The following is a 21165-nucleotide window of genomic DNA, read 5'->3' on the forward strand; positions in this document are numbered from 1 at the left end:
CAGGGCCACACGGATTCGGTCAACGCGGTGGCCTTCTCACCAGATGGGCAGACAGTCGCATCCGCCTCAGGAGATGGAACCATCCGGCTCTGGGACGCAGCCACGGGCGTGGAACGCCGCACGCTGCAGGGCCACATGGATTGGGTCTGGGTGGTGGCCTTCTCACTAGATGGGCAGACGGTCGCATCTGCCTCACGAGATCGAACCGTCCGGCTCTGGGATGCAGCCACGGGCGTGGAACACCACATGCTGCAGGGCCACAGGGGTTTGGTCTGGGCGGTGGCCTTCTCACCAGATGGGCAGACGGTCGCATCCGCCTCAGAAGATCGAACCATCCGGCTCTGGGATGCGGCCACTGGGATTGAAAGAGGGAAACATCAACTTGGTGTGGTAGTAAAGACCTTGTCATTTTCAGCTAATAGCCGTCTTAATACCGACCATGGTTCACTTTCCCTAAACCACCAACCTCACAATTCCTTTATTGAACAGCAGGAGAATCAATTATACGTTTCTGAAAAATGGATAACTCGCAACGGGCGGCGGCTGATCTGGCTTCCTCCAGACTATCGGGCGACATGTGCAGTTACCCGTCACAACAGTGTGGTACTTGGACATAGATCAGGCGGCTTAACATTTCTTTGGTTAATCTAGTATGTCTTATCCTGTCTTCCATGCTATTGTATACAGTACTTCTAGTTGTTTTCTGACCATCTTTCAACTCCCTCTATTTTCTAAAATCTTTGTAAAAGGAGGGCCTGGAGCCGCGATTCCTGTATTCTTGGGAGTCTTGCCACTCTGGAATTCTAGAATATTCCATTGCGACCCCACCTTGCTTAAGCACCAATAAATATCGACCTGCGGCATCGTCAGCATAGAGTGCCTCATGTTCAAACAGCATGCCAAGACTGGTTCACGGATCTGGACCCTGGGGACCAATTCATTCTCAGTTCAAGCAGTAGCTGATTAACGCGCAGGCCGTTAGACCAAGGATTCTGATAACAATTAATTTGATAACTGCGTGGCTTGCACAAACAATAGCTGTTATAACTCCCGTTCACTGACTACTTGGCCGCGGGTATTGCTGATGGTCAAGACTTTATTATTAAATTTCATCCAACATCCGCCATTTACTTGTACTGTAGTATTTCTGCTGAATCTTCTAGACTCGTTATTGCAGCCCTTCGTCGGAACAACTAAGAATCCAGTTTTTGAAGCAAGATATTCTACTTAGGACGGTGTACCCAAGCGTGACGTGGGGAGTACCAAAGTTTCTGGTACAGTTACGTGTTTGATACAAAACTTTCTTTTCACGTAAATACGCACTTTTCTGCCACTAGCCAGATTCAGCTTAGCATCTATTTAAGGTTAGGGTTTAGAAAACATGTTGTTAGTGTCAAGGGTAGAGGGACATTTCGGGTGACTCTGTATGCTATATTGGGGTGGGTTTTCTAAACCCAGATCTAAAAGAGAAGCGCATCGCTCCCTAAATAGATTTGAGCACATGTCATAGTGCAAGATGCTCACTGAATTCGCGAGATCATTTACCTAACCCTCTCAGTTGAACAACATCACCGTTCAACGAGAACATGAGGTTTTGACTCCTTACGTAAACTCTAGAGAATGCCAGACAGTTTAACCCAGCACCCGATGTCCACCCTGCTGACTGTTGATGAATGGGTGTATTTTGCAGCAGTAGTTTGGTGGAGAGAGCAGGGTGAAGAGGCGGATTGCCCCCTGCATCCTATGTAACAAGAGCATCGGCATTTCGCTGTTCAACCCTTGGGTATGTTACTACGCTATTCTTGAGAAGGCAAGAATGGAAGAGGGCAATTTTTGAAGACAAGGAAATTAGCTGCCCACCACTCTCCCGCCTTGAGGTGGGAGTACAGTTAAACAGTAGAGGAACCAGAATTTTAAGGAAGAGATTTCGTCCCAGAAAGTGGGCGCTGCTGTTAACCCTGACAGGAGTAGGGGCCCTATGAGTCACCTACTGTGACGCACAGCAAGAGAGTTCGCATGGCATGACCATGTGGGTCGGTCTGAGGCTGTTCCAGTGGTGTTCAACTCTCATCAGTTTTCAGAATGGCACTTTTGAAGGCCCTCAAAATCTTCCATTCCTCGATTTCGGCTCGTGATTCGATGACCTAATCCAGCCCAGATTGTTGAACAAAAGTTAAACAAGCTTTCAAAGAACAGCCTCTGAAAAGAAACAGGGAACGAAGCACAGCTTTCTCTTTGGAGCCATAGATTGCGAAATGTGGGCTCAGAGCGACTTCGTTCAGCAAGTAACAGCAAGAGTGTTAACTCCTCAGGATTACCTTCATGACATGAGACTTGGTCCCCTTATGTAACCTATATGGTCCTGAGCGCTCAACATCATCCTACTCTGTCCCGACCCTGGTTACTTCTCGCTTAGGGGGAGGAGAAATACTGTAACGGCCCAATCACCTGATGTTTGACTGTCTGCTCGCTCTGACCTATCTCGAAGATACTGTACCTTCTGTATCTCCGGAGTGATTTATTGAAGGACAGAACAAAGGCTGCCTTCCGCTAGTTTTGGTGGAGCAATGGACTACTCTCAAAAGTTTAGTTATCTCGGGTTCAGCAGCTGAGCGTCGTTGACTGACTGCTTGCATTCGCTCGTTGTTCTTGCAGCTCCCCTAATTCTGGACTTCGTACATTCAATGATTCTGAACGAAGTTACAGTACAGTAGACTGTTGTGGAGGGAAAGGGGTCAACAGGGTTCAGAATCAATAGTGGTTCTCCCCTTGGAGAGAGATTGTTGGAGGCCCACCGCCAGTCGCACCGATTTCCTTGTTACTGCCTGGAGATCGACCCAAAGGCGGCGAGGTAAGTATCTATGAGCTTCTCAGGCCGGGCGATCTTTATCTCGCTTGCAGGCACAGGTTTTGAAAGATGAAATGTTGAAATTTAGCATGCACTAATGATAATGATATCAACCATATATCTGCCTGCAATATATCCAGCACAACTACCTAATGCTCATATATTATTTCTTGCCCTTCTTGGAGGTCGACTAATCAGATCCAGACGTCGAACCAGATTTCCCAGTTGCGACGCCCTCCGGCGGGATGACCGGTGCCCCAGGCATCGGGGGAAGCTTCACAGGCTTGAATGTCGCCTCCTTGGAGAACTTGACATACCCGTTGAGATAGGCATGCGCGGATGTAACCCGTTTACCGTCCTTATCCAGAAGAATCACGGACCCATGGTACGGGTCGTCGCGGTTGGGCGTGGGGTGAGGGTTTCCGCTATCCACGTTAGCTGGATTCGTACCTTCGATCCAAGGGGAGTATGCAGGTGTCTTACATTACCTGCGCGCTGACAACGCGAGCCCTCAGCCCGGGGACTTCATCGATGGAGCGCTCGATTTGCTGGATCAACCAGCTGACATCGATGGTTGTTCCGTGGAGGGTCCAGTTCAGCTGCTTCAACTGTCTGGCGGTGCTTGAGAATGCTCGCAAGGCCATGATTGTCGACTTTCGTAGACGTAGATATAGATAATGCGGGAAGAGGGTGATTTAATTGTGAGAGTTGTCTTGGAGTATGAAAGTAATCTGATGAGTCTGTGTTGATGCTGAGGAGCTGTGGTATACACCTCTCTTATATACCTTCATCAGGAGCGATATCAACTAGTGCATAATTCACCCTGACTCTCCTTCGCCGTGGATTACACAGAGCACTTCCGAATCCATTGGCAGAGAGGCTGCGAAACGGCATAGGTCATATCGCGCTCCCGAAACATCTTTGGGACTAAGTATAGATGCTTCTAATTATGGCTGTTCTTACGTATCTACTCACACCTTGACCTACATCGGTTGCATTGCCGCCTTCCCCACACATCTATCTCCATGATTTTCAAGCTTCGGCCGTCCGGTAAAACTCGAGAACGATAGGATATAATTCGCGCTCTACACGGCTCTAGTTGAGGGCCTGAGGCTCAGCTAGAGGCTGACACAATCCGCGTTGCAAGCGGGCCCTTACTCCTTGGTCCTAGGTGAGTTTCCACCACGGCGCCAAATTCGGGGCAGTGCCTGATTGATCACTGGTATCCACCAGTAGCAATGCAAAGAATCGTTGGTCACCTACGCGCCGTTGGAATGTACAGAAGCAGGAGAGACCTTCTTGGGCGTCGCCAATACGCTCTCTCGACCAACTGAAGCGTGACCAGAGCTATTCCGACATGCTATTATTGTTCGGCGTCAAAGTCGAACGAGGATGAGGCTGGTATTCCGGCTAGCTTACTATGCCATCTATCAGCTTCACTCATCTCTCCCAAAGGTCTTGTCCTCTCTACACAGCATAGTTGTGGCCTTTGGCAACGTATCGTTGTCTTCCTCACTGTCTTGATCGGAAGCATCCGATGATCTCATTGGCTGACAGCTCCTAGTCTGTATCAGGAATAGTCACCTGCTGAGTACCGTGCCACGTGATCAAGTTTACCGATGCTCGGGCTTTTTGTTGACCTTCTTCTTTTCCGACAACTATTAATATCACATTCTCCCGTCGGGTTACGGGGAGTAACTCTGGAATGAACACTATAAGGCCGTCCATTCCTCGTTTGTCCGCCTTGCTTCGCAAGAAACAGTTTCCCATGCATTCTTCCGGGCCACTTTTATCGCCTGGCATACTCGTTGACGAAGAGATCTCGCCAGTGTACGATTCCAAGTACTTCTACCCAGCGAAGCCTGGAGAGGTACTCGCTGATCGTTACCAAACCCTGGTCAAGGTTGGCTGGGGCGTGTCTTCAACAGTATGGCTCGCGCGTGATTTACAAGGGTAGCCTTCAATAATTTCCGTTCAATTCGAAGCTCTCTCCGTCTCTAACAAACATACAGGCATATCAAAGAGCCAGATAGCGTCGTGGCACTAAAAATCGCCAATAACAATGCGAGTTCCGCTTGTCATGAGCGCGAGGTTGAAGAGCACATTTCCACGGCAGACCCATCACATCGTGGTCGCTCAGTTATTAGAACATTACTAGACTCTTTTGAAGTTAAAGGTCCAGAAGGTTCTTATTCATGTCTTGTATATCCGCCTATGAGGGAGCCATTGTCAATGTATCAGCGGCGCTTTGACGATAGAAAGATGCCACTGCCCCTCATTAAAACATACATTCGTGCTTTTCTTACGGGGCTTGAATATCTTCACAAAGAATGCAGGATAGTCCATACGGGTAAGTTCATCTTCGGCCTTGCTTCCGTCGGTGATACTAAGCCCAGGCGGCTGCCTAGATCTAAAGCTTGAAAACATCATGGTCTCATTCGAGGATCCAACCGTGCTTGCTGATTTCATGGATTCTCAGCTTGAAAAACCGATGGCTTTCAAGATTGATTCTACGGGACGACCAGTATATCAGTCGCAGAATGACTTCGGGCCACTTAAAACTCTGAGAAGTATACCACAGATTGTCGACTTTGGCTTGGCAACCAGACTTGAGGAAGACGATGACTGGGGCGTCTGGCCTATTCAGCCAGACCACTATCGGGCGCCAGAGGTGATATTGGGTAATGGATGGCAAATGCCTGCGGATATTTGGAATCTTGGTGTTCTGGTGCGTCCCGTTGTTCTCCAAAGTTGTTGCATCCACTAATGCCAGACCAGTTGTGGGATATGATCGAAGGCAAAGAGCTATTTCAGCATATCCATGATCAGCAAGGTCGCTACGATGCTAAACTACACATCGCCGAAATGATAGCCTTATTTGGTCCACCCCCTCCAGAGGTCATACAAAGGTATCAATACATGCGAGAGTACTCATGGCCGGAACCTGTCAGACGAGAAGACGACAAAGTATGCGAGACCGCGGAGGAGTACTTCTGTGGGCCATTCTTTGACAATAATGGTATTACTGAGTTTCCTATCTCGAATAAATTATTCTCAGACTCACGAAACATCTCAGGTCGCTTTCTCTACGAAGACCTGATCCCTGACCGGAAACTAGGCGACACAGTTTCCTTCCTTGAGGGAGAGGAGAGGGAAGCGTTTCTGGATCTCGCCAAGGGAATGCTTGTCTGGCATCCAGATGCGAGAAAAACAGCAGGCGAACTAGCGAAGCATCCTTTTCTTCAACCAAAGCAATAAGCGCCTGGTTTCTGCGAGCGTTTGCTAGCGGAATGAGTCGAACTCGTGGTTGATCCCAGTTCAGCGGTGCCATTAGATGACCGGTTGAAGCGTAAACGTAGTTTTTAAATGACATAAAATTCGTTCAGTCTTCCTCTTGGAACTATACACAATCGTCTTGATTGTATCGTCAAGCACGCTAGTTACCAACAAATGTACACTTGGAACAACACTAGCGTCCTTACACACTCTCATCGAAGTCGCAATCTCTTTGAAATCTATACTTGGTGTCACCAACTCAGAGACCAGGACGTCCGCAATCTTTCTTCTACACCGCCCTACACCAAGTTGATGCCGGCGCACCCATCAATAAATCTTATCTCTGGAATCTGGCTTATTTTCTTCATCGTTTCAGGGCCGACGGCGTGCACCAGCGCCCGTCTTCCAGTTCCTTGGTGGCGAGAGAGGCTGAGGCGGGAACCTCAAAGTGGTGGCTCACCGCTTTGAGATTTACGGGTGGAAATGCGGCCGTTTAGCTGTCATTTTTGGCGTTGATTTCACAGGTCCTCACATTCTCGTTGTAATTGGCATGCTTGATATCCTTCCAGAACCGCGGCCCGAAGCGTGATGACCCCTCGAGCATGATATTCCCGTCATGGATCCTTTGCTGTTGTCGTAGGAAAGCCTCCCACCCTCCTTGCCGGATGGCGATGTTGATTTCCTTTTTGGGTTGTGGATTTGGGTCTGGTGGTAACAGAAAGTGTATCATATCCTCGATCGGGCGCAGGATCATGCGCTCGACCGTGTCCAACGGGTCTATGAGTACCATATTTGATGGCGGTGCAATATGGCTGTGCAATGAGATGTAGAGGTAGCGAAGACGGGGAAATGTACCCGGGACTATTCGGCATAGCTGATGTAGCGGAGCCACACCTACAGATGTAGATGAAGATTTAGATTTCCCAGAAGGATTTGTCCCCTCCCTCCGCAACAGCTGGTAAAGGAGATTATCCCTGTGGCTGTAGCCTGTAGCACGAGGCTTCACCAAGCTCCAGATAAGCTCTACGGATGTGATGCACGATAGATAGTCTGGGGGGATTAGGTGGGGTAAATGCAGTTGGAGCTCTAGGGCTTCAAAGCGGAATGTGTTTGTAGTAAAGAGGGTGGCGATTGTTTCTTGGTAGCTGATTTTGTTAATATACGTAGATGGATATAAAGGTGAGGGGATGTAAAGAGGATTGCATACGACATGTGACATGCTAGTAAGAATCCCATAGCCCCGATAGGGAGGTTTGTTGATTTGCAAGAGGACGAGTGGTCTTGTAGACAAGGATCACTGCATTGGAGTCGGTCGACAGGCTGTTCCTCGCGATGACACATGCAGCCAAACCATTGCCAGGTACAGGCAGTAGTAGAGTCCTCACAATAGGCAGTCCGCGATGGGCAATATTGAAGGTCTACATGCAAGGTGCGGTTTCCAAATGCCAGGATGAGAATCTGCTGGCGGATCTCTACAGGGAGGCGCCCGAAGATCCCGTAATTGGTGAGATATAACTGGAATTCTGCATCTGTTGATGATGGGGAAAGGTTGTGGTCGAGAAATGGTAGAGATTCGCTGGGATCATGCACACTCGGGGGTTTGCGGGTGATGCGGCGGGTCCATTTTTTTAAGGAGTTCATTGGGAGGATGTGACGGGATGGGGGGATGGGATGGGGATGGGATGGGGAAGGGGGCCGCTGTTGGGTCGCCTAATCGGGTATAGCGCCGGAGCGGAATTACTATTGTACGCGAGTTGCCCCTGAAGGGCCGTCGCACCACACAGACCTTTGGAATACAGCGTACGGTATGGACACCCCGCTCGATAATTTGTTTGGGAGACTTGAAAGTCCATATTCTCCATGCACCAGCACCACGCTCCACAGAACACTCATCAGACCAAATAACTTTATCAAAGTCTTCCGCAGAATATCCTGCATAGGTTTCTGCCCATCTCAGCCTCTTTATTGCATTCTCAGGGGTAATTTCAGGCCGCTCACATTGCCTCCATTTCCGTATATGAAGTGTGCGAAATAGACGTTGAACAGTACGGACGGAAGGGCTGCTTCGAACTGCTTCAGAGAGCTCGCGCATCTTGATATGGTGGTCTTGCTCTACTAGCTCGAGTAGATGCTTTTGTTCCTCTTGAGAGATCCTTTTAGGCCGTCCAGAGCGAGGAGAAGACTTCTGCTTCCTGCGAGTTCGCTCGCGCTTTATTGTTGACTGGATGGTTCGATATGGAATATGGGTGGATCATTATAAAGGTCCAGCCAATTGCCTTCAGCTCACAGAGCCTGGCCCGGATATCTGGTGTCAATTCCTTGCGTGGCATTGTTGTATAGACTTTAATTGCTTCACCACCATGTACAGCAATCGACGCGTTGTTTTGGCCGGCAGAATAGTTTTCGAAGACTAATTAGGAAGCGGTTCTACTAGCGTGCTTAGTGGGGGGATGCAAACTTTTGTCATGCCACTGGACCTGGAAGTGGGGAGGTGCAGGGGCTTGTCGTGGTTGGTCGTGAACGGATGGGAGGTGGTGATCAACGGAGTGAATGGTTCAGCCAGCGGAATTTACGAATTAGTCCATAACAGCATATGTGAGTGAATGCTGCAACTGAGCCGCTGTGGCCTAGTGGTAAGGCGTGTGACTGTAAGTGAAGGGGACGACCAGTCACTCGGGGGGAGAAGACTAACAGTGAATTTCAGTCTACCATGCGTTGATCTCAAGATCGCGGGTTCGAATCCCGCCAGTGGTTTCTTTCTTTTTTGAGTTTTCTGCCATTTTTTACCGCCTTCTTCATTTGGGTTAGACGTTGACGGGATGCCTTGGAGCTGCGTGGACACCTTGGAACCTTACCAATGCTTCAATGAGAGCATGGTAAAACGTAAGAGCCCACTTATTTCTTGTCTGGGCCCTTCCGTGCTTCTCGACATATCTGTGAATTTGCAAATATCCTGGCTGGCATAAAGCATTATTTCGCTGACTTTTAAACCTATGCTGAGTTGTTGAGCTCTCTATCGGGCCAACATTTCAAGTTCAAGTTTGGCCATGCAACATTGACTACAGGATGTGCGGGAAATTACAACAGCTAGCCTGACGAGCCTAGCGTCCCGAACTAAGATGACCTTGTCAACCACCGCGGGAACGATCAAGATCATCGAACATGCTGCCTGTTTCTGGTCAGCGGACGATCGATATCCGGGGAACTGCACACGGAACCCTCTAGGTCCTGATATTATCTCACCAGAAATGGAACGTAATGCTGCCGTATAGCTTCCACTGGTTGGCCGTCACGCAGGATAGCAATCGCTCCGTGGAGGACGGAGTGGACAATGACCATCCGGCATCTCGGTGAAAGTATTTATCCGTCAAGTACACGTGACTCCGGACCAGAGATTATCGGATCATCTCCGAGTAGATCCGTCTGATCACAGTCTGCGGAGAGCCGAACTGCTGGAAAGGCCTAACACACTTTCATGCTGCGGTACCCGGTCTAAACGACGCCGATGGTGCAGGATACTACTATATTACCCAGACTTCCGCGTAGAAGGGAACCTCATCGCGTCCGTACTGACAGGGTGCATGATCTTCTCCGATCAGACTGATCCAGCAAAGGTTCAAGAGCTGTTCAACCCGTTGTTTTTGAAATTGAACAGCCTGGCCGGCATGAAGGTGGAGCATAGTACGAAGGAGGACTCGCTATTTTAAAACTGTTTATCATGACCTGATCCTATCATATGCAACAATTTCCAGGCCCTCAGCCACCCATTTCATCGAAGTTTCGGGATTTGCCAATGTATCCGGATAGTAAAGCTCTCAAGAGTTTTCCTGTTTCGCTAGCAAGCTCGTACCAAATCGAGCGCGTCGGCAAGGTGCAGCTTGCATAGGCCGTATGGACTTCAGCTCATTCGGAGGGCGCGGATTTACACACTGCCTCTAACCTCCATCCATCCGGGTCAATAACAAAGGCAGCAAAATAGGTTTGACCGTAATGCTCCCGCAACCCAGGCTCGCCGTTGCATATTCCGGTGCCTCTCCTCCAACCTGATAATCTCACCAATTACACGGTTCGCATTCGTCCCATTCTACAGCCCCTCGTGACCAACCTCCTACCGCAGCTTACAAAGGTTGGTGATACAGATAAACAGACCGTGCAAGATGGGCCGCCGACATTATCTCGCGTGGCCTCAGTTCTTGAAGCCGGAGGCGAAGCTGCTCTCCATCTTGACAATCTATCTCTCAAACGTCACAATTCCCTTCGCAACTGCGCAAAACATGCCATCATCATGAACTCTGTTTCAATGGAGCATTTAGCTTCAGCTTACCCGCAGATCTCATTTATACGCTCTTTTCCAGGAGTTGTTAGGACACGCCTCAACCGAAATTTCAGCACCGTCGCTAAGTTCGGTCTTTCCAGCTTATTGCTACTCGCCAAGCCATGGGAGATTCCAATTGAAGATAGTGGAGAAAGGCATTTATATGCCGCGACAAGTCCACGGTTTCCCCCGCGGAGGTACATAGAGGGTGTGACTGATGCCTGGTACATACCAATGAACAGCAACACGTGGGCGGAATTTGCTCTTCCGGGAAAATGAACTCCTTGAGTCAACGAGGATCTCGCAATACTCTTCTTTCCAACATCCCTTCTAAGCTAGAAGAGCAAGCCTCTGGTTCGTACACCCTTTATTCCCAAATCTGACGGGAACGGAGCGCGGAAGTACTAGCGCCTTCAGCGCGACTAGCTACGTAGCTCTGATTGGTTTACAGCCGTTCCCCCGCTTCAACGCTTCAGCCTCTCCCGCTGCTAAGGAAAGACGTTCTGAGACACCTTGTCCTGGAAATGGCATGATCGTGGGATGGCCTCGTTATAGGATATGCGTTCCTGGGATCCGGTTGTTCCTAGGATCTCCTTGAAACTCACGCCTCCGAGCGTTGCTCGGCCGGCGCAGGATGTGCGGGCCGGTCAGGCAGAGGAAGCAGAGGATGAATACCACTCTAAGGCATCAGAGGAACTATGAGCGCTGTTCTAGGTCCGATTTAGGAATATGTGACTCAGCCCAAGAGGTTCTTGCGAACATGAACCATATCATCCTGAGGGGACACTCTCAGAGCGGTTTCCTACTGGAGAAGCTTTTCCTATGTGCCTATCCAGAGTATGTAGACTTGTCTCATGTATTAGCTCATAAGCAGATACTTATAGGAATTGTTGAGTACCGTGGTGGCTGAACCTTATGGCAGGGATCGGGAATGGATATATATATGAGGCATCCCGCCACTGTAATAGATAGCTCCTCAAAAAAAAAAAAAAAAAAAAAAAAAGAAAAATTAACAAGAATCAATCATACAATCACTTATCTTAACACTCCCATTCTCTATTCAATCATAAGACACGGGAAGAGGCACCGGTTTCTAGGCGCCACTGCGAGGAGGTTATGTGGGCTGAGAGGTTGGGTGAATAGAATATTCCTCTGGCCCTTCTTCAAATTGAGATCCTTGAGCAGGGGCACTCAACTCACAAGGTTTAGCGCATCACGCGTGATATGCTAGCGTTAAATAGGTTAGTGACTGGTGTTGACATCGGCTCCTTTCTCGATGAGAAGCTCTGCCTTTGAAGCGCGCAGGAGCGGGTTCCGTCCGTCTCTATCACGGGCATTGACTTCCGCTCCTCTATTGATAAGAAGTCTCGCTACCCATAAGAGCCTCTTACTAATGCTCGTAGAAGTGGTATCCATCAGAATTTGCTACTGGCATTGCCATCGGCCCCATTCTCGATCAGAAGCCTTGCCACTGTCTCATGCCCTCCAAGTAAGGCTTGTTGAAGTGGTGTCAAACCATTGTTGTTCCTGGCATTGACATCGGCCCCGCTCTCGATTAGAAGCCTTGCCACCATCGCGTGCCCTTTAAATGAGGCTTGTTGAAGAGGTGTCCAGCCGTCATTGTCACCGGCATTAATATTGGCTCCATTCTCGATCAGAAGCCTTACCACTGTCTCATGCCCTCTAAGTATGGCTTGTTGAAGTGGTGTTGAACCGATGTTGCTCCTGGCATTGACATTGGCCCCGCTCTTGATCAGAAGCCTTGCCACTGCCTCATAGCCTTGCCATGAGGCCCGTTGAAGTGGCGTCCAACCATTTCTGTCGCTGGCATTGACATCAGCCCTGCTCTCAATCAGCAGCCTTGCTACTGTCTCATGCCCTCCAAGTAAGGCCAGTAGAAGTGGTGTCGAACGGTCATTGTGTCTGGCATTGACATTGGCCCTGTTCTCAATCAGCAGCCTTGCTACTGTCTCATGCCCGTGTTCTAAGGCCAGTAGAAGTGGCGTTGATCTAATTTTTTTGTTGGCATTGATATCGGCCCCGTTCTCAATCAGAAGCCTTGCTACTGCCTCATGGCCATTCTGTGACGCCCGCGAAAGCGCTGTGTGACCTGCCTGATCTGTCTCGTCAATGGTCACTCCGGTATGAAGAAGAAGCTGGACTAACGTGTCGCGCCCTTCTTGAGCAGCCCATGATAGAGGTGTTCGACTCTCGTAGCCTTTGAAAGCTTTTTTGTTGTTCAGGCCCTCTGTAAGGTCTATCCCGTTGTGTATGCAGGAGTGTAGGTCCAAAATAGCGGCAACGGTCTCTTTGCTACCGCTTGCTATCGCAGCAAATAGTGGATACCTGTATCTCTCCCCAGGTGTATGCCTTTGTCGCTCACTCTTGGGCCGTATCCTGACGAGCTCTGAGTGTCCGTTATCCGCCAGAACGTAGGTAAGACTTACGTCCTGGGTATATCTACGGATCTTGAATTTCTCAAAGGTATTGTGTATCGTGGCCCAGTTGGAAAGTGGGAAGGCAGATAAGAATTCTTCCTGAGAAAATTTCTTTGCTGCAATGTTGGCATGGTAGAGGACATATTGACTGGCATACTCCAGAAAGGGGTATCTGTTCACTGTTTCTGTCTGTAGGCCCGGGTTTGGGACTGACAGTTCGCTGACAGATGCACCCCTGAAGGAATGGGTCATGTATATATAGCAACACTGTTTCAATCGCTCATGACCAGTGCTCTCACAGTCAAAATCGAGCTCAGGCCATAATGCATTCAGGCCTTTGTCTTTAATAAGGAAGTCTCGAACGGACTCATGGATGAATTGCACAGTTGGCCCTTGGGATTTTGTTACCTCCGCCAGTCCCTTCGAGTAATTAATAACAGATATAGTGAACTCGTTAAAGCCGACGCTGGGATCAGGAAGAGTGATGTCCATAAGCCTGTCATCGCGAACGCTGTCCAGGGACAAGCCACTCCAGAGTGCATAGTAAAACTCTTCTGGACGTAAGGGGCGTTTCGCGTAAAGGATCCAGAGAATACAAAGCAGGAGGGCATTCATATCTTGGTTGTCACGTCCCAAAATGTCTTTGAACAGTTCACTGAGATCACTTGGTATTTCAGCAAGTCTCTTTCTCAAAAACATCCCACCACGTTGATAATCCTTGTTTAGGATGTCGACTACCAAAACGACCCACATGAAAACTCCGGCAGCTTTATCAAGAAGCTGGATCCGCAGCTCCTCGGCAAGTGATGGGTTGTCAATTCGGAGACGCTTGGCAGCGTATGTCTCCAAGTCTTTTGTATGGCCAGGTTGGTCTTCCAGTGTTAGCCGTATCCCCCATCGAATGACGATATAGGGATAATGTCGACTAGAGAAACATATCCGGAATGGGACACCTCTAGCTGAAAGTTGCTCCGTTAGATCTTCGAAGAATTGGACCATATCAACGGCCCGTTGTTCGTCACATTCATCAAGAGCATCGACAAAGCAGGTAAACCCACGCCGTCGGAGCTGGGAGGCTGAGTTACGAAAGAGGGTTTTGAGACCGTTTAATTCAGGACAACCATTAAAGCTCCGGGGAACAAGTTCTGGATCATTTAAGACCGTCTGGAGGTCCGGGTATCCTTCAAGAAGCTGCAATAGTAATGATCGATACATTCCGACGATCGACTTCTCCAAGTACTCGCCTCTTGCATTGAAGAAAAATGAAGCAACGACGGTATTCTCGGATCGGGCATTTTTTTTCATGCACTCATATGCAAATTTCATGATTGTTGACTTGCCGGCACCAGGCTTACCGCTGATCCACAGGAAACCGTGATGTTGAGCCAACCCGGCCGGATCGAGCCAGGCTTTATAGCTGGGGTGGCTAAGAAACCATTCACATGTCCTGTTTAGGGCCCCTTTGATGTTCATTTTGCGAGAATCAATCTGGTCGAACCTGAGAGATTCTAACAAAAGTTGCCGGCGTTCAACTAACGAATGATGGACTACTCGTCAGTATGAGCAGAATGATCGTAATCGCCGGAGACAACATACCCGAATCACGCATACACGTATCGCTCGCATATACATCAGTATGTACGTCAGTCCCAGGTAGTTCCTCAAGAAGTTCCCGGGCGAATGCCGCCGCAGTTGCTGCGGCAAACCTCTGCCATCCTTTACCCTTGTGGGAGTCTGAGTAGTCACAGATTCCCCTGATTGGAATGGATGGACGAACATCAATGAGGCCAGCAGTCTCCATTTCAAAGCAGATAACAACTAGTTGTCGAGCCACGTCATCCCGAAACGTGCCACTTCTCATGACCTGGTTCCCCGAGGCTATCGCGCCGTAATGAATCATTATATCGTTCCCCGGTCGGCTGCTCCGTCCCACGAGTTCGGATTGGTCGCACCTGTCACAGTTATCCCCTTCAGATTCATGGGTGTACGTCGCGTGGAAAAGGCGATCTGGGATGTTTGGGCGACTATATGCGGGTTGACAACCTAGCATCTGTTGTAGGATTGTTGGAACTCGACTTGGATTCAATTCGTGTTTCGAACGGAGGGCAGACACAACCGTCCCGAGCGACTGGTGAGGAATTCTGGGTATTGCCGTCCGCAGCAGGTGTCCATCGTCAATATATTTGCCAAGATCACACTGCATTACTCTTGTTCCAACAACGACATCGCCCAGACGCAGATCAGCTCTGCTCGGCACACCACCACCAATCCCGACCATCAAGAAGACGCGAATTCCAGGGAACGTTCGCAACATATTGGTTGCGACTATCGCTGCATTGTTTGTTCCGTACTGCCCGTGCGGTAAACATGCAACAACCACATTGTGTAGATTGATGCTACCGAGGACGTAGGCATTGCTGTCGCCTGCATGCTGTGGTAGGGGTTCGTGAACCTCGTCCAGCATAGCCCGAGCTGCGGCCATTTCTATGTGCAGCGCACAAATCCAGCCAACAGTGTACCAGTCATGCCGTGGACTCGAAAAACCACCATGGAACGTCTTCTGTCTCTTCGGCGGGTGCGATAGAATTGTCTCGGGATGCTCGTTAAGGCCTGATATGCCCTCGACCATTCTGACCAGATGCGCCTAACGGTGGTCCAGGAGCGGCGCTATATCGCTCGACGGATGAACAGCATTATCAACCGATTGCGCAAATAAGACAAGGAGACTTTGGGAAGGCACTGCTGTGTCAAGGCTTATTGAGACTGGAAGAGGTGGGAGAAAGGAGCGGAATGTATATTGAGCAGATGCTGGGGGTTCAAGCCGTGGGGGAATAAACGAGGCTAACTGACAAGCTAATTAGGATTATCTAATATTCCGACCATACTGGTGTGAAAGCAAGAACCAATCACATCTGAACGTAAGGTAAAGACCTTCATGGCACAGCCTCAGCACTCCCTCTCTGCCTTGGCACAGCCTCGTCCAAGCAGATGGAAAGGATCTGTCATGGCCACGATAGCTGCAAGGCACTCACAATGGACTCTAGTCATTGTAATACTGACAAAAGAGGCTTTGGCCGCAGACAATTGCAGAAATCTCCAACGAGTGTACTTCTGGCGTAACCTGCTCTTGCAGCAATAAAGAGCGCAAGCCATATTACAGATGCCCTGAGAGAGAGACGTGACACGGCCCAGTACACTTGAAAACCACGAATAGACAGTGGGATCCAGTAACCTGAACACGGCGAGCCTCCCCTCGCGGTGCCCAAAAACCATCAGTTTCGTGAGGAAGTTGATACTCGGATTCCTTTAGGTCGACATCGTCGTCTGAAGCTAGAACTAAACCTCTCACTTCGTCACGCGTCTCCGGATCAGCGGACACTAAAGTAGATGCTAGTGAGGCTCACTCTTAATTAGAATGGCTACTTACCACTAATCAGTAACCGAGATGGAGCAATCAGACGTCTCCGTACTGTGTATGTGCGTCGTTTCGATTTAGTTGACTTAAAAAACATCAAAAACACCTCCGACTGTGCATACCGAATTTTTGAAATTTCTCCACCGTCACTAATCTCCTCAGCTTCGCCAGCTCTCAGGGTATCGCCCACTGGAGAGCGATGCATGTACTCGTGCTCTAACCCTGATCATGCCCGAGGTAGGATACATAGCCGAGACTTTATGTTCTGCCGAGCCACTCACTCATGACCAAAAACTTTTGTTTGGGAGTCAATTGCTCACACAGTGTCACGATGATTACGATGTGGTTTATCTCCCGGGAGAGTCTCCCATCAATGGTTACTGCCCCGTCGACACGTGTCAAGATCACATCCAAGAGTAAGTCCCCCCTGCCACAATGTGTGGGATGTGCTAATTATTGAATGCAGACTGGCAAAGCCAAAGAGAAGTGTTCACATCCACGACTGTGTCCGCAAGGCCACCGCCCGTCGCCTGGGAATAGCTGCCCACCAGCTACGATATTGCTATGCATGCATGTCGTGGCTCCGGGAAAACAATTGGCATGATCACTATAGCCAACACCTCCAATGCTGGGGTAACCTACATTGCGAGGTAGTAATCTACCACCATACAGTGATTCGCCCTGGATACTGCCATTATTGCCTGTGGGATCAGACCCTCGCACCTGAAGAACGGATAAAGTCTTGGTCGCATAGTGCCGGCTTACAAGGGCATATTGAAAGGACACACATTCAGAAGATGAAATGGCCAAGCACGAAGCCAATTTGTGGCTACTCAGATTCGTTTGAGTCTGATATCGAATTTCGTTGTCACCTCCACGATGTGCACGGCCTGACGAACGCGATATGGCGGAGGTCGAGCCCCAACCAGCCGTCAAGAGAAAACAAGGTGCCGGCGCGCAGCAAAAGAGAGTCGGGGCCAATACTGAAGGAGCAGCTCCAAAGAAAATTAAGTTTCGACACTATCAGCCTCTTCCTCTTGATCAACCGGCTGCCGTTGAGCCTCACTCGCCCACTGCGATCAAGCTACCGTCTCATGACACCGCGCAGGCCGGCGCCTGTAAACCAACAGCATGCCGACTTTGACCACAATGCTGGCGTTCATGCCAGGGCTAGCTCAGATAGTGAGAGTAGCATGGGTGATACTCCGATCGTGACTTCCCCGCTCAGCTCTGCCCGCACGACTCCTGACTTTAACCTCATCCACCCCAGGCTTCTTGAGCCAGGGGTCTCGGGAGAAGATGGTATTACCTTGGCAAATAAGGTGCCCAACACTCCTGATGATCGGACCCCTCTCTCGGGCGGTGACGAAGAGACTGGTCTACACGGCAAAACCATGGCTCAGTCTGGCGATCGCATGACCTCCCTGTGTATTAGTGGTAATAATTGCGATCACGACGATGCCGGCGTCGTCGAGCCCGCGGCATCTCCGGGCCGCACGAAGCCACATGCTGACCTATCGTGGGTTGATAGCGGTAGCCTCGAAGATGGGGTACCCCGAGATGATGGTCCAGAACCTCGACGCGACTTGACACCATTCACCAGCACCTCGCCTGTCTATTCCACGCCATTATCGATGCCCAAGACCAAAGGCAAAACGACGCCTAGATACTGTGCGAAGTCTCAGAATACTGGGTACATTTCAAAAGGTGACCCTCTACTGACGCCTAGAGAAAGAAGTGTGCTTTGGTAGCTGCAAAGTCAAAAACTGACCTGGAGGCAAATTATGCCCCACTTTCCCGAGAAGTCTGTCGCTGCCTTGCGGCAAGCGTGGATGGACATGGGGCACCCTCTGATGCAACGCCACACGAGATCCCAAAGGAAGACACGGCGGTAATTCAGGGATCTTCCACTAGTATCTGGCATCACTCTTATTGTTCGTCGTGAAAGCCAAACGAACTAGTTCCTGGACCTGTAATAAACCGCAGGGAAATCAGAGAAATAACTATATCTTATGGAAACAGCATACGAAGGATGAGCATAGTTCCCAAAACCGAGATAGAGTGTGACTGTACCTCAAAGAGTCTTTGAATCTCCAGCCAATTACTCTACTTAGCTAAGACCAAAGGGGCCTGTGGATTCTTCAAGGTAGACACCCCCGTTAAAGCCCGTGTAGGGCGTTGTATTATCATTTTGAGCTACCCAATATAATTCTCTTGTACCCATTCTGAAAGGAAATCAATGATTTCCTGCTGGTACAAGTAATAGCTTGTACAGTACATATCGCATATAAAGCTTACTCAGAGTGGCGTCGAAGTTATTGCATTCAACAACCCTCCATTATAAGCCATTTGCGGCCGAGCCGATAGGCAGATTCTATGCCATTAGCCTTGTCCTCCAAATAGCAAGCTTAAGACCAAGAGATCTGGCAACAACAGAGCAAGAACCAGCAACAATCCTCTATGATAGTATGTCGGTACTACAGGCAATCAGGAACCCACGCAATAAGTCTGGTCAATGGATTATCCATGCCAATCTGCAGGCAGCCTCAGACTTGAAAGTGCGAGGCATTCCCCTCCGCCTCCAATGGATCCCGGGACACTGCGATGACCCCAGAAATGATGCCGCAGACAAGCTAGCCAAAATGGCAGTTGGTCCAGATAAAATGCACCCTTCCAGCCGCCTGGTCTCACAAGAAAGAGCGGCCATCCGAAAACAGATCCTTAAAGAGTAGGGACATGAGTGGAAGACATCCAAAAAGGGCACCCACCTTTGGCGCATTGACACGAAGCTGCCAGCCATCCGCACCCGACGATTATACGACGCATTGCCACAAAACCGCGCCTACCTTCTTACCCAGTTGCGGGCCGGCCGCTGCTGGTTGGCACCTTACGGTAAGCTCTATGGACACCGAGAAGACGATAAATGTGAATGCGGGGGAAAGGAAACAGTCGCCCATGTCATACTTGACTGCCCGAAACTGAAAATGCCACGTCAAAAACTACGCAGAGAAGGTCCCAAGGGGCTGTGCGCTCCTACGCAAGACAGACGGGTTCTTGCGTTCCTCAAGCCAACACACTTCTTGCGCCCGTTCCCCGACGCCTGCCCTGGATAACCTCCGTACTGAGATAGTGGATTGGGTATAAATGAGACATCTTCCCTACTGCTGCGTCCTTCGGTCGAATGTCGTCTCTGCGACTGACTACTCGAGCTCCCCATCATGTCTTTCTTGTGCAGCCCTCTCACCCCGATCATCCTGTTGCACCGTGAAAGGTGTATCGCTTCCTCGCCCCACGGAGGTGTATGTCTGGAGTCGATTGACTTCACCAAGCGGGTGTCCGCACATCTGGAGCTGGCCTTGCCGAAACAGGAGTCAAAGTCGGAAACCCGGGCGACAAACCTTACGAACGCAGCCAGATTGATGATATGCGACAATCACGAAAACCGGGTGCAAGAGGCCGTTGGGAAGAGCAAGCAGCACAGCATTCCCTCGCCAGCACAGAAACTCCGACATACAAGAAGCCTCCACAATCGCAGATATCTTTCGAAGGTGGAATTCTGCGCTAGTCAATAGGCATCTAAATCTCAATGATGTTGTTGTCATACTTCACCTCCTCGATCAGCCCTTCACCGCGAAGCCTCAGCATTGCGCCGAGCAAGAGACTTCAGATCTATAGGCCGCCGGCGTTCTACTCCATCGCATTCACTCATGGGTGCTAAGACGTTGGACACATGATCACCGGAAGGCCACTGCCATTGACCAAAGACCACCTGCAACCCAGCCCGACCTTCCTAGAGCTCTTTCACACGGGGATCATGGCCAAGCAACGTTGTTCCGATTTCATGAACCTGGTTCAAATTTGGAAAATATCCTTGGGTATTTGCAGATATCAATGTACGGTGGTAATCGGAGCATGTTATCACTGTTTACCTGTTATGAAGGCGTGATTTTTCCCAGCATACCCCGGGCAATTATCCGGAGCGACTAGAGAAATTACTCGTGAAATAGTACCGGCAATACTACGAATGGGCCCATAGCGCAGCCTTGATTACCAGGAGTGTCAGCAGATGCCACCTTGGCCCGGTCTATTCACTACAAATCCCCCTATATATACGGTCCCTGGATTTCGAATAGATGCCCGACGTCGGAATTTGGTCGAGGTAGGAGAGTTGGGGATTCATGGGCCTTCCCAATTCCTCCGCGAGCGGAAAGTAGTCGCGTAGGGTCTGTAGTGTCGTCCTTTTTCGTACGGTAGTCGAAAAGGGGACGCCACATAGTACTGTATATACCTCGGCCATCCCGGTTGTGGTCCTACAAACCGCAATCCATATCTACGCCCGCTTGGTATGCCTATTGTGCCTGACCCTTACGATGGCCCAAGCGGCGGCAGAGATCATCACGGTGGACGGCCTCGATAGCGCCAGACCTTTCCGCCGTCGCTGTCTTTGATGCTGGCAACATATATTTTGCTACACCCCGCTGCTGGCTCATCGTCGCTGGCCTTTGGGCTCGTACGACTCGCTGTTTTAAACCTGCTCGGCGGTCTGGTGCATCTGGCTGGCCTTCCGGAACGCTGCAAGTTGGTAGGTAGTTCGAGGCCCAGTCTGTACCTGATGCATGTGATGGTCATCATGAATCATGTGCTGTATGCCCAGGATGTCGTGAATGCACTGTAGGTCCGACGACCGTCCGCGGGGATGGACACGGAATCCTTCGAATTCGGACGGCGGGCCGCCAGCGGCAGGTTATAGTGTATCTAGTCTCCGCGCACAGAACTGTACATCAGGGAGCACTAGCGGTCTCCATACCGTATATCCTGTTGCCCAGCGACCAATTAATCAAGTGGCTGAAGCTCTTTAGTTTTCTATTTTTAT

The 21165-nt window shown here is 49.8% G+C and overlaps 8 protein-coding genes and 1 non-coding gene across 9 annotated transcripts in view; 4 read left to right on the plus strand and 5 right to left on the minus strand.

The window, feature by feature from the left end:
- The window catches only part of BJX67DRAFT_375986 (WD40 repeat domain-containing protein), a gene marked incomplete at both ends in the record, with an annotated part of 3190 nt that extends 2539 nt beyond the window's left edge, over positions 1-651 (plus strand). The window contains one exon of the mRNA XM_071031780.1: positions 4-651. Coding sequence (XP_070880434.1) covers positions 4-651 — 648 coding nt within the window. The remainder of the gene's footprint in view (positions 1-3) is intronic.
- A 2387-nt stretch (positions 652-3038) lies between these two features.
- BJX67DRAFT_392247 (uncharacterized protein) lies at positions 3039-3562 on the minus strand (the record flags this gene model as incomplete). Its single annotated transcript, XM_071034918.1, has 2 exons — positions 3332-3562; positions 3039-3273 (listed from the first exon to the last, which is right to left on the minus strand). The coding sequence occupies exons 1-2, from the start codon at positions 3490-3492 to the stop codon at positions 3039-3041; spliced, it is 396 nt and encodes a 131-aa protein (XP_070880435.1). The 5' UTR covers positions 3493-3562.
- Positions 3563-4616: 1054 nt separating this feature from the next.
- On the plus strand, positions 4617-6106 carry BJX67DRAFT_375988 (putative protein kinase; the record flags this gene model as incomplete). Its single annotated transcript, XM_071031781.1, has 4 exons — positions 4617-4801; positions 4861-5198; positions 5257-5576; positions 5627-6106. 4 exons carry the CDS (start codon positions 4617-4619, stop codon positions 6104-6106), a joined length of 1323 nt encoding a protein of 440 aa, XP_070880436.1.
- A 557-nt stretch (positions 6107-6663) lies between these two features.
- BJX67DRAFT_368612 (uncharacterized protein) lies at positions 6664-7802 on the minus strand (the record flags this gene model as incomplete). Its single annotated transcript, XM_071030648.1, is given in 3 exon segments — positions 6664-6825; positions 6841-7269; positions 7332-7802. Coding segments are annotated over 3 exon segments (1025 nt in total), but the record flags the coding sequence as incomplete, so codon positions are not given.
- A 938-nt stretch (positions 7803-8740) lies between these two features.
- Positions 8741-8878, plus strand: BJX67DRAFT_t97. The gene has a single exon. It is a non-coding gene; the product is annotated as a tRNA-Tyr (tRNA).
- An 88-nt stretch (positions 8879-8966) lies between these two features.
- BJX67DRAFT_368616 (uncharacterized protein) lies at positions 8967-9509 on the minus strand. Its single transcript, XM_071030649.1, has 2 exons — positions 9368-9509; positions 8967-9293 (listed from the first exon to the last, which is right to left on the minus strand). Exons 1-2 carry the CDS (start codon positions 9461-9463, stop codon positions 9138-9140), a joined length of 252 nt encoding a protein of 83 aa, XP_070880438.1. The 5' UTR covers positions 9464-9509; the 3' UTR covers positions 8967-9137.
- Positions 9510-11762: 2253 nt separating this feature from the next.
- Positions 11763-12725, minus strand: BJX67DRAFT_338466 (ankyrin repeat domain-containing protein). Its single transcript, XM_071027613.1, has 2 exons — positions 12606-12725; positions 11763-12553 (listed from the first exon to the last, which is right to left on the minus strand). Exons 1-2 carry the CDS (start codon positions 12630-12632, stop codon positions 11855-11857), a joined length of 726 nt encoding a protein of 241 aa, XP_070880439.1. The 5' UTR covers positions 12633-12725; the 3' UTR covers positions 11763-11854.
- BJX67DRAFT_368626 (uncharacterized protein) lies at positions 12298-15674 on the minus strand. Its single transcript, XM_071030650.1, has 4 exons — positions 14474-15674; positions 12887-14409; positions 12606-12836; positions 12298-12553 (listed from the first exon to the last, which is right to left on the minus strand). The coding sequence occupies exons 1-3, from the start codon at positions 15504-15506 to the stop codon at positions 12819-12821; spliced, it is 2574 nt and encodes an 857-aa protein (XP_070880440.1). The 5' UTR covers positions 15507-15674; the 3' UTR covers positions 12298-12553; positions 12606-12818.
- Positions 15675-17159: 1485 nt separating this feature from the next.
- BJX67DRAFT_368629 (uncharacterized protein) lies at positions 17160-18458 on the plus strand. Its single transcript, XM_071030651.1, has one exon. It carries the CDS (start codon positions 17387-17389, stop codon positions 18041-18043), a length of 657 nt encoding a protein of 218 aa, XP_070880441.1. The 5' UTR covers positions 17160-17386; the 3' UTR covers positions 18044-18458.
- Positions 18459-21165: the final 2707 nt, after the last annotated feature.

Source organism: Aspergillus lucknowensis, assembly GCF_044049455.1.
Source record: "Aspergillus lucknowensis strain CBS 449.75 chromosome Unknown BJX67scaffold_97, whole genome shotgun sequence".
NCBI lineage: Eukaryota > Fungi > Ascomycota > Eurotiomycetes > Eurotiales > Aspergillaceae > Aspergillus > Aspergillus lucknowensis.